The sequence below is a fragment of the Petromyzon marinus genome, unplaced genomic scaffold (assembly GCF_048934315.1).
Source record: "Petromyzon marinus isolate PM22_M1 ecotype Great Lakes invasive population unplaced genomic scaffold, UKy_Petmar_22M1.pri1.0 PM_Scaffold_7, whole genome shotgun sequence".
NCBI classification, from domain to species: Eukaryota; Metazoa; Chordata; class Hyperoartia; order Petromyzontiformes; family Petromyzontidae; genus Petromyzon; species Petromyzon marinus.
The window spans coordinates 937,638-947,967 of NW_027423677.1; the positions used below are offsets into that span (position 1 = coordinate 937,638).

General features: G+C 43.5%; 1 protein-coding gene across 2 annotated transcripts; it reads right to left on the minus strand.

Annotated features, from left to right (window-relative positions):
* Positions 1-4,380: 4,380 nt before the first annotated feature.
* Positions 4,381-8,949, minus strand: LOC142923776 (exosome complex exonuclease RRP44-like). Of its 2 annotated transcripts, none has more exons than XM_076064755.1 (3): positions 8,736-8,949; positions 7,417-7,575; positions 4,381-5,819 (listed from the first exon to the last, which is right to left on the minus strand). In XM_076064755.1, exons 2-3 carry the CDS (start codon positions 7,537-7,539, stop codon positions 5,658-5,660), a joined length of 285 nt encoding a protein of 94 aa, XP_075920870.1. In that variant the 5' UTR covers positions 7,540-7,575; positions 8,736-8,949; the 3' UTR covers positions 4,381-5,657. The 2 variants fall into 2 exon arrangements, with proteins under 2 accessions (XP_075920870.1, XP_075920871.1); XM_076064756.1 differs by having other exon boundaries at positions 8,840-8,922.
* Between the last annotated feature and the right edge of the window lie 1,381 nt (positions 8,950-10,330).

Genomic DNA, 10,330 nt, shown 5'->3' on the forward strand with positions numbered 1-10,330 from the left:
TTAGTGAGGCACTGTTTGATGAAGTCACCGTCTGAGAAAGGTTTCCCGTGTAGGGCAATGAGTTGAGCTACTTCATTGCTGGCTATTGTTGCATTTTCTTGAGCTTTGTTAGCACGGAAAAAAAACCCTGCTGCTGCGTTAGCAGGCTAGCTTGCCATTTGCTTTACCTTCTCTCTCCGCTCGGCGCCAGTGTAGGACGTGAAGGTCTGATGTTTCGTTTCATAATGCCGTCGTACATTGTACTCTTTCATCACGGCAACACTCTCATTACAAATCAAACAAACACACTTCCCCTTGGTTTCTATGGAAAAAAATTCATTTTTCCACCGAGTCTGAAATTATCTGCACTCGCTTGCAATCTTGCGTCTCTTCGGTTCCGGCATTTCTGGTGACCCTGAGCAAATGTTTTCTTCGATTGCTTGCTTTGTGGAGACGCTGCCTTGTTCAAGACAATACCGCCATCTAGTGTTTAAATTAAGAAATGCAATACAGTGGGCCATAGTCCATTATATTTTTAAACTTTGATACGGGCCAATTAAAAATGGATGGCGGGCCGCAGTTGGCCCGCGGGCCGTAGTTTGGACACCCCTGGTTTATAGCATGTTATATAATAATAAATAGTATAACATTGTAATGTTTAACATAATTCATAAGGCAATATATAGTATTGTAATTTTATAGTGAATATACAGCTGTGTGGTATACAGTAGGGTTGGTAGAATAATACATAGTGTAATATTACAAGTCTAATATTTTACAGTATAAAGTATAGGATAGTCTAAAGTAACGCATTGTATAATTCAAGGGTGGGTTTGTCTATGGTAGTGTATATTACGGTGTATAGTTGTGTAATGTAGGAAAAAGTTTATTTGGAGACATATCAATATAATGCATAATGTTAGAGCTTACATTGGGCTGTGTATACGATATTATGCAATGTAGTTTAGATTGGAAGGTATAACATTACAATGTATAGTAGTCTAGTTTATGGCATGGTTGTAATGCAACACAGGACAGAGCAGCACATCGTGGCTGTTTCTCCCCCCTCCTCCGTTCCGAGCATGGATGGACTCGTCCGTCTGAACGAGGCTCGTCGCTCTCCGTGGTGCTAACGTTGGAAAGAAGGAAAAAACCGCCACCCATTTTTTCGCCATATGGCATTGTAATGTGTAATGACTTATTGTTAGTAGCTCAGCTGATTGGAGAGTATATAGAGTTTATTAATAACATTGATGTAGTTTATATTTTAGTTTTATTAATTCGTTTACTATATGGTATTAATTATATAGTGTAGTGTATACACAGTTACTTTATGTTTATAGCTCAACATATTGAAGAACATATTGAGTACATTTATTATATTGATGTAGTTTATACTTAGTTTTTTTTCACATCGGTTAATTGTATAATAGTTGGGTAGTTGCAGTCCTTTAGCGTCCATATACTAAATGCCTCTGTTGAGATGGAAACTTTGACTTTAACATAGCTATTTCCGTGACCAGTCGCATGCTAATCCCTCACATTAACATCATGCTAATCTCCCAGTTACATGCTAATTTCTGACTTTAACACCCTGCTGATCCAACACTTTAACACAGCTATTTCAATGCTAAATTATCCTGTTTGATATGTAAACTCCTTTGTCAAGGCGCTTTACCTCTCCCACCTAGCCTAAAAGACGCTGCGAATCTTAGCAGCGTTCATTGAAGCGCTCTGCTGATTGGAGGGCATATAGAGTTTATTGATAACATTGATGTAGTTTATACTTAGTTTTTTTCACATCGGTTTATTGTATGATAGTTGGGTAGTTGCAGTCCTTTAGCGTCCATATACTAAACGCCTCTGTTGAGATGTAAACTTTGACTTTAACATAGCTATTTCCGTGACCAGTCACATGCTAATCCCTCACATTAACATCATGCTAATCCCCCAGTTACATGTTTATTTCTGACTTTAACACCCTGCTGATCCAACACTTTAACACAGCGATTTCAATGCTAAATTCTCCTGTTTGATATGTAAACTCCTTTGTCAAGGCGCTTTACCTCTCCCACCTAGCTTAAAAGACGCTGCGAATCTTGGCAGTTCTGTTCCTTCGCCTGAAGAAGGCTACTTGTGTTTTGGCAGAAACGTCGTGAGAATTTTATTTTTTATTACGTTTTATTTTTATTATTTTATTTCCATTCTACGTGACTTAACCAAAATAACCAAGAAGTTGCATAAAGTTGTTGCATGCTTGGGCTCCAGATGCCGAAATTACCTTTTAAAAAACGGCCAGTCTCATCAGATCTCAGAAGCTAAGCTTACAGCGCCCAGCCCTGATGGTAACCCGGGGATACAAATTCATGTGGAGAAACAAATGTTCGCTTGTGACGACCAAGACTACGCCTGTCCTACCAAGGACAGGCCTCACTGATTCCGAAGACTTTCATTTTCAGGAGGGTCCTGCCGAGTATTTTTGCAGTAGGGAGGCGATGTTGTGCTGTGCAGTGCCGGAGAGTAAGCTCATGCAGCCGGTCCACCCTGGCCTCTCTCCTCCCGTCGGGACGGGTCGGTCATAATAGCGTTCAGAAACACCCTCCACGTCACAAAACAGTTCAATTTCTCAATCCGCAGGTCAGCTCAAATCTGTATTGTGGGCGTTCCCTTGTACTCTACTGTGTACGTGGGGCTCTGGATCCAATCCCCTGATCGCCATTGCATTCACTTAAATAATAATAAATTCTCCTGGCCACCCATAGAAAATTAGAGTGCACAATTATACGTGTGATTCATCACAGGCGAGCTCACACCGGCCACACTTGCAGCTTAGGGCCTCGCATTAAGAGAGGGGGGGGGGGGGGGGTCTCTAAATACGAAACAAGAAATGGACACGAGGTTTCGAGTTATAACATAATTGTTTAATAAATGAAGATCGGTGAGAAAAAAAGACTCTCCAAAGCAGTTATTTTCATTCTGCTGACAAAAATATACAGGCATTCATAGAAGGGGCCTCTTAAGCTTAACAATGGCATAGGGCCCCAGCAATGCCATCATCCGGCTCTGCTGCCGAGTGTCATCCCAATGAAGTAATTTGCAGGTAACTTTAGCATTGGGATGCTTGGCCAATACCCAGTTACATTGTGATAGTGTGTTTTCTAGCTATGTGAGCAAACTGGATAACCCATACAGAACAAAGGGGAGAACGTAGAAAACTCAGCAAAGTGCCAGTCGGATAATTAACCAAGGCCCTTCTTGTTGCGAGGGTCAAAGATCACCGCTGCACCACCCTGCCACTTGAAACGATAATAGTTCGCTTATAATTTTTTCGTTATTTTAGTGTGTACATTTACACGCGATAATCACATCTCATCTCAAGCATTTGAAAAGGGCACCCTCAGTGGCAACTGTTCTCTGTGTGACACACGGTTATTCAGCACCTAACCTGCAAGCAGGTCAAGTGCTGTTTGCTGCGAGCAATCCCAATTGAGTGAGTCGCAGTGAAGTTTTTTTTTACATGGCAATTTTCGCCTGTGATGCTGACACACGATGGCCATACTTTATTTTAAATAATGTCTTGGGATCGTTTTTATTTTTTTACGTTGAATTTTATTGAGTAAATCACGAGCCCGTTACAGTGCGCCACGGGACTGCACGTCATTCGAGTGGTGCATTCACAATGCAACCGGACCATTTATTAGGGGGGGCTGACGCGAAGGGGGGAGTGAGGCCCGCGCCCCCCCATAAACTGGGGGGGGGGGGAGAGGGGGGCATTGTGACAAGCGTATTGTAGTAGGTGTAATCTGCTCCACGTTTGTCTTGATAAAGGAGCCCTGTGCAACCTGCTCAGAGTGTGACGTGCGTGCTCCTCGGTGTGACATGTGTACCGCTCGGTGTGTGATGTGTGTGGGTTTAGGAGAGGCCCCTTACCCTGGCGCATGGCAGTCGATGACAAGTTCTACCGCTTGATCTGCGATGGCTACTGCATGCAGCCACCCCCCTGCTGTCCACCGCAAGTGTAAGCCGCCCCCCCATACCTCCCACACCGGGTTTTATCAAATGCTGGTCTGATGCGTTTCTATTGTCGATGCAGGTGGCTGACGGAGGAGAATGCGAAGTGTTTGTTCTGGGATATTCTTTGATTTTAATTGTAGTGATTCAATTAATTTATTGAACAATTGCTTAAGGGTGAATAATGTGACGTGTTATTGGCAGTGAGTTGTGCTGGCTGGTTCAGTCTCGTTGACACGGCCATTATGAATCCTCTTAGTCTGGAATGTCCTACTTCCAGCCGTACGTGCTGTTGCGACCCACAGACTCCTCACATACAGTCAGGGAAAAAATATTCGATCCCCTGCTGATTTTGAACGTTTTCCCACTGACAAAGAAATGATAAGTCTATAATTTTAATGGTAGGTTTATTTGAACAGTGAGAGACAGAATAACAACAACAAAATCCACAAAAACGCATGTCAAAAATGTTATAATTTGATTTGCATTTTAATGAGGGAAATAAGTATTTGACCCCCTCTCAATCAGAAAGATTTCTGGCTCCCAGGTGTCTTTTATACAGGTAACGAGCTGAGATTAGGAGCACATTCTTAAAGGGAGTGCTCCTAATCTCAGCTTGTTACCTGTACAAAAGACACCTGTCCACAGAAGCAATCAATCAATCAGATTCCAAACTCTCCACCATGGCCAAGACCAAAGAGCTCTCCAAGGATGTCAGGGACAGGATTGTAGACCTACACAAGGCTGGAATGGGCTACAAGACCATTGTCAAGCAGCTTGGTGAGAAGGTGACGAGAGTTGGTGCGATTATTCGCAAATGGAAGAAACGCAAAAAAACTGTCAATCTCCCTCGGACTGGGGCTCCATGCAAGATCTCACCTCGTGGAGTTGCAATGATCATGAGAACCGTGAGGAATCAGCCCAGAACTACACGGGAGGATCTTGTCAATGATCTCAAGGCAGTTGGGACCATAGTCACCAAGAAAACAATTGGTAACACACTACGCCGTGAAGGACTGAAATCCTGCAGCGCCCGCAAGGTCCCCCTGCTCAAGAAAGCACATATACATGCCCGTCTGAAGTTTGCCAATGAACATCTGAATGATTCAGAGGACAACTGGGTGAAAGTGTTGTGGTCAGATGAGACCAAAATGGAGCTCTTTGGCATCAACTCAACTCGCCGTGTTTGGAGGAGGAATGCTGCCTATGACACCAAGAACACCATCCCCACCGTCAAACATAGAGGTGGAAACATTATGCTTTGGGGGTGTTTTTCTGCTAAGGGGACAGGACAACTTCACCGCATCAAAGGGACGATGGACGGGGCCATGTACCATCAAATCTTGGGTGAGAACCTCCTTCCCTCAGCCAGGGCATTGAAAATGGGTCGTGGATGGGTATTCCAGCATGACAATGACCCAAAACACACGGCCAAGACAACAAAGGAGTGGCTCAAGAAGAAGCACATTAAGGTCCTGGAGTGGCCTAGCCAGTTTCCAGACCTTAATCCCATAGAAAATCTGTGGAGGGAGATGAAGGTTCGAGTTGCCAAACGTCAGCCTCGAAACCTTAATGACTTGGGAGAAGATCTGCAAAGAGGAGTGGGACAAAATCCCTCCTGAGATGTGTGCAAACCTGGTGGCCAACTACTATAGTTGTGCTATCATTTATGGCCAGGCGATCATTTTTGGATCAGCTTGCTTCCCAAGAAGCGGTTCCCAGGATTCGTAGCTGGGCATGAGCATGCCGCACAGCGGCCTCGAGTTCTGCTTGATGATGCCGACCACTTTGCCAGTGGGCCGACGCATCTTCCCACTTTCGGCTTTCAGCTGGAGACCAAAACAAAGGACAAACATCGTGTTGCGCAATCTAAGCAAGAGCGACGACAGCAGCAGCAGCTGGGATAGCACCGGGAGATGACAACGCAAACTCAAATGAGCACTAACCACAGTAGCTTCTCTCTCACACACTGAAATAATGAAATAACTATTGTTTAACCAACTCACTGCGTAACACAATACAATTTGGCTTGAAGGGGAAGGAGCAACCCAAAACAATAGCGCTTAACCTGCGGATGTGGTTTCATGCTGTGTCTCATCAATGTCAATAATGAGACTGACGCTTTGTTAAAATGACAAAAGATCACAGTGAGGAGTCCTCCGTAAATATTGATAAGTTAAAACAGTTCTGGCAATTGATAGAATCAACCGGAACCCGCCCATCAGATACCACACGTTTAAAAAAAAACGCGTAAGCTTTTGCGACCAATATTATCTACAACAAAGGTTACCCTCCCATCTAATTCACAATTTGATGCTTAATCTCTCGATTCTTTATGATTTCACTGATTGACATTTTCTCTTACCTGCTTAGCACATCAGTCACCCTATATGTGTTTAATGTTTACGTAACGTTTTTATAAGTATAACTGCAATGATCAGTCTATAAATAATCTGGCCAAGCCAACTTGCACTACATGCGATTTAATATCTAACACTTGTTTATGTTTGTGCAATATTGTCGACTTTTCATAAACCACGGTTGTTTTCGTGCCAATTTCAATTAACTTCATTGCTGTACTTTATTATGTTTTGCATTTTGTCACTGTGGTATGTATGCATGTAGAACTTATTTCGCACCGTACACAGCCAACCATGCTAATCGGAGGTGCGCGGAAAGGACAACAATCTAAATACAAAAAGCAGTTCTAAAGAAATTAGTTTTCAATATAGAGGCCACCCTGTGACCCAGCTCAGACCATGGAAGCGACGCCGTGTTGAGCCTGGATATGCATAACAGGTGGTATAGGCTCTGCGCCAAAATGGCTGGCAGCAGAGTGCAGTACAGCAAAATGAACTGCTGTCCTGTCCTTCTATGCTCCTGATCTATGCCCCCCCCCCTTCACCAACCCGCACCGAAGTATGGTCAAATAACCCCTACGTACATACAAAAATTGTACGAAATGATTAGCACTCCTGACTTGATTTTGAAGTAATCTAATGTAAAGTCATTTAATAAACGCAAAATCAAGCTAACAGCATCTCTAATGTGGATTGTTGTCTGGTCACACAGTGTTCATTATGTTTAAGGTCTCTCTTGAAGTGGTTGAGTCTTTGTTGTTATTCTTTGTTTAAACTATATTAAAACTATTTAAAAACTATAAACTAAATAACTTTACCAGGTAAGGACCCTGAGAGCTATATAGCTCTTTTTAAGTGACCTGGCCACAAATGATCGTTCAATGAAGTATCTTATCACATTTGAAATTGATAGCAGCCAAATACTCTAAGTGCATGTCAGATTGTAACTGTGGAGGGAAAAGCCGGAGGACCTGGAGAAAAATCCATGCGAGCACGGGGAGAGAGACACGCACACTGCAGGTGTCTGGGTTTGATTTTGGTTCGGCAGTGTTGACGCTCCACTCACCACATCCTCCTCATTCTCTTCTGCAATGTCCCCTGCGACGCCCTCATCGTGCAGGACCAGCGAGGAGGGGGCAACCCAGCGCTCCTCGGGGAACATCTCCACGCACACGATGTCGTCGTGCATCGCGCAGTTTAAATGCTGCAGCCCCTGGATCAACACCTGCACGGAGACAAAAAAGATCCCCGATATAGCCTGAACAGACCGCTGGGCCAAGTGTTGTTAGAGAGCAGCATATACAGTAAAACCTTGGATTGCGAGTAACTTGGTCTGCGAGTGTTTTACAAGAAGAGCAAAATTTTTAATAAATATTAATTTTATAAACGAGCGAGAGTCTTGCAATACGAGCAGCTTTGTACTGCCGAGCGTCACGTGATCACAACTGATAAATGAGTGCTTTGATATACGAGTGCTTTGGATTACAAACACGTTTCCGGAACGAATTATGCTCGCAATCCAAGGTTTTACTGTACAAGAGTTTTAATACCACGAATAAACAATTTAAAATGTAGGACTATGAGCCCATGAATCTTCTGAAACCAATGTTTTTCAGTAACATATGTTCAAGCAGGGCAATTTCTGGACTGGGTTTTTTTTCCAACAAAGGGCCAATGTATCTAATTGTTATTTAACGTTACATTTTGGAGGTGGAAATAGATCATTCATTTTGTTAACAAAGTAGTCACAACCATCATTAGACCTCCTTTGCCAGTACCAAAATATAATATGGTTTTTCCCCGTTTTTCTGGCAACAAAACTAAAACCTTTTATAAGGAATCATGTGTGCATTAACCACAATACTTGTGGTCAAAATGCAAAGAAAAACACACTGATAATATTTGCAATATATGCGTACGCCTTTTGGCGTCCTCTGGTCTCGCACCAATTGGGTCGAGGCTCAAAAGAAAGCCGTCCCTGGGGTGGTTAATGCACACATGATTCCTTGTAAAAGGTTTCAGTTTTGTTGCCAGAAAAAAAGGGAAAAACCCTATTATTAAAGTAGTCACAATTAACGTATATACTGTGGTTGTGGTGGCGTAGCTATCGAGTGTGCAGGCAGTGCAACTGCACCAGGACCCACAGGCCGGGGGGGGCAGCAGCCAGGCTACGACACCTACGTAGGGTGCAAAAGACGTTCAAAATACAAATATTTTAGCCCAGTAGCTCTTAACCTTTACTGCAGCCTTGCAGTAAAGGTTAAGAGCTACTGCTCATGCCAAGAACGCTATGCCACTGCTTCATTATAAATTTGTTTTTAAAACTCACACAGATACGATCGGACAGCATTGTTCCTTCCAGACGCAGGCTTGTGAAACGTGTACCTCTTTATCACTGTCACCGTCCCCTCGCACCCTCAGAGTCCCCTCCAGGTAATTCTCACGACTCGCAAGGAAGGTTCCCTGGACAAACCGGCCGGAGCGCACACCTTGCTGCAGCTGGGACAGCGGGAGATGTTCGGGGAAGATTACCCGGGACTCCACCACATCCTGCACACGTACACAGCACACGCACGGCACATGCACGCGTCAACAACAATTTTGCAACTGACATCACGTAACGAGACGAAGGATCCAGTCTGATTTATCTCAGAGCAGTACGGCCATCCGTGTTAGAGAACGTTCCACAAAAGCGGATATCATAGAGCTACCTCTAGAGTTTCACCCTTCCGTCTCTGCTTTTTGGTAAATATGCCACGTTATAAATCTAGGATTTATTTGATTGATTGACCATTGCTGGTGAGGATGAGACGTTCTAAAAGGGAGCTGTTTAACACGTGTTCTTTTGCGACCAATATTATCCATAATAAAGGTTTTTTGGGTAAGAGCGCGTAAATGTGCGTAGTTAACCCGGCACAGACAATTAGTAAGGTTTGTTACGTAAAACAAAACGTGTCAATTAGTTACTACTGCAGCACGCCAGTGTATTGGAGAGTAAACCCACAACACTTACAAATCGAGTATATCGTTTCCCTGGCGATTACAACCAGCGAAACGTCGTACTCAGCGCAAGGCAAGTGTCCCTTTCTTCAGTGAGGCAGCTGGATGCAACGCGGAAGTGAGGGGTCGGACAAGGGTACAGGCCCGCACCATAAATATGAGGGGGGGGGCAGAGCTGATGCACGCATACGGAGTCTCACCTGCTCCGAGGCCAGTGCCAGACGGTCAATCAACTCAGGGTTGTCCAGCAAGCTGCGCACGTATTCCTCCACTGGGGGTACACAGACACGCGCAGATAAACGCAGAAATTATAATTGGCGACACGATTTACCGGACGATTTAGAGTGCCACCCAAAATGTAAATGTGTTACTTTTCAAGTCATGCCTGCTGGATTGATTAATTTTCCTGTTTAACTGAAGCACTGTTTAACAAGAGGCACTACAGACTTGATTCAAAGCTTTCGTGACTGCAGGAATTACTCTTTGTTTTTTTTCGGTAAAGTCACGTATAAATAAGAAATAATAAAATAACATAATAGCGTACGACGTTTCGGTTGCAACACAAGCAGCCATCATCAGGTACAGAAGAGCTAAATTTACGAGAGAGAGGAAACACATAACCCCATATGTATATACAGACACACAAGTAGGGGGAAACTAACACAGATACAACAGGGGACACAGAGAGAGAAGCATACCAAACAAACAGTATTTAGCAAAATTTGGAAACCATATAAAGCAACACAGACGGTCGGTCAAAACACAATTAACGCATAGTCTGGTTGATTACGCTATTACAAAGATTGATGAACTGCAAGTTAAGTATGAAATTTTGTGGTGGGTCCACACACTAATCATAATAATAGGTAACAGTAGAAATGAGTAACACTGGTCAGGTATAGTGGCTGCTGTTATAGATGTGACCTTGGTAAATAAATAAAAAATACATTTTGATTTAAAGCTTTCGTGACTGCAGGCAT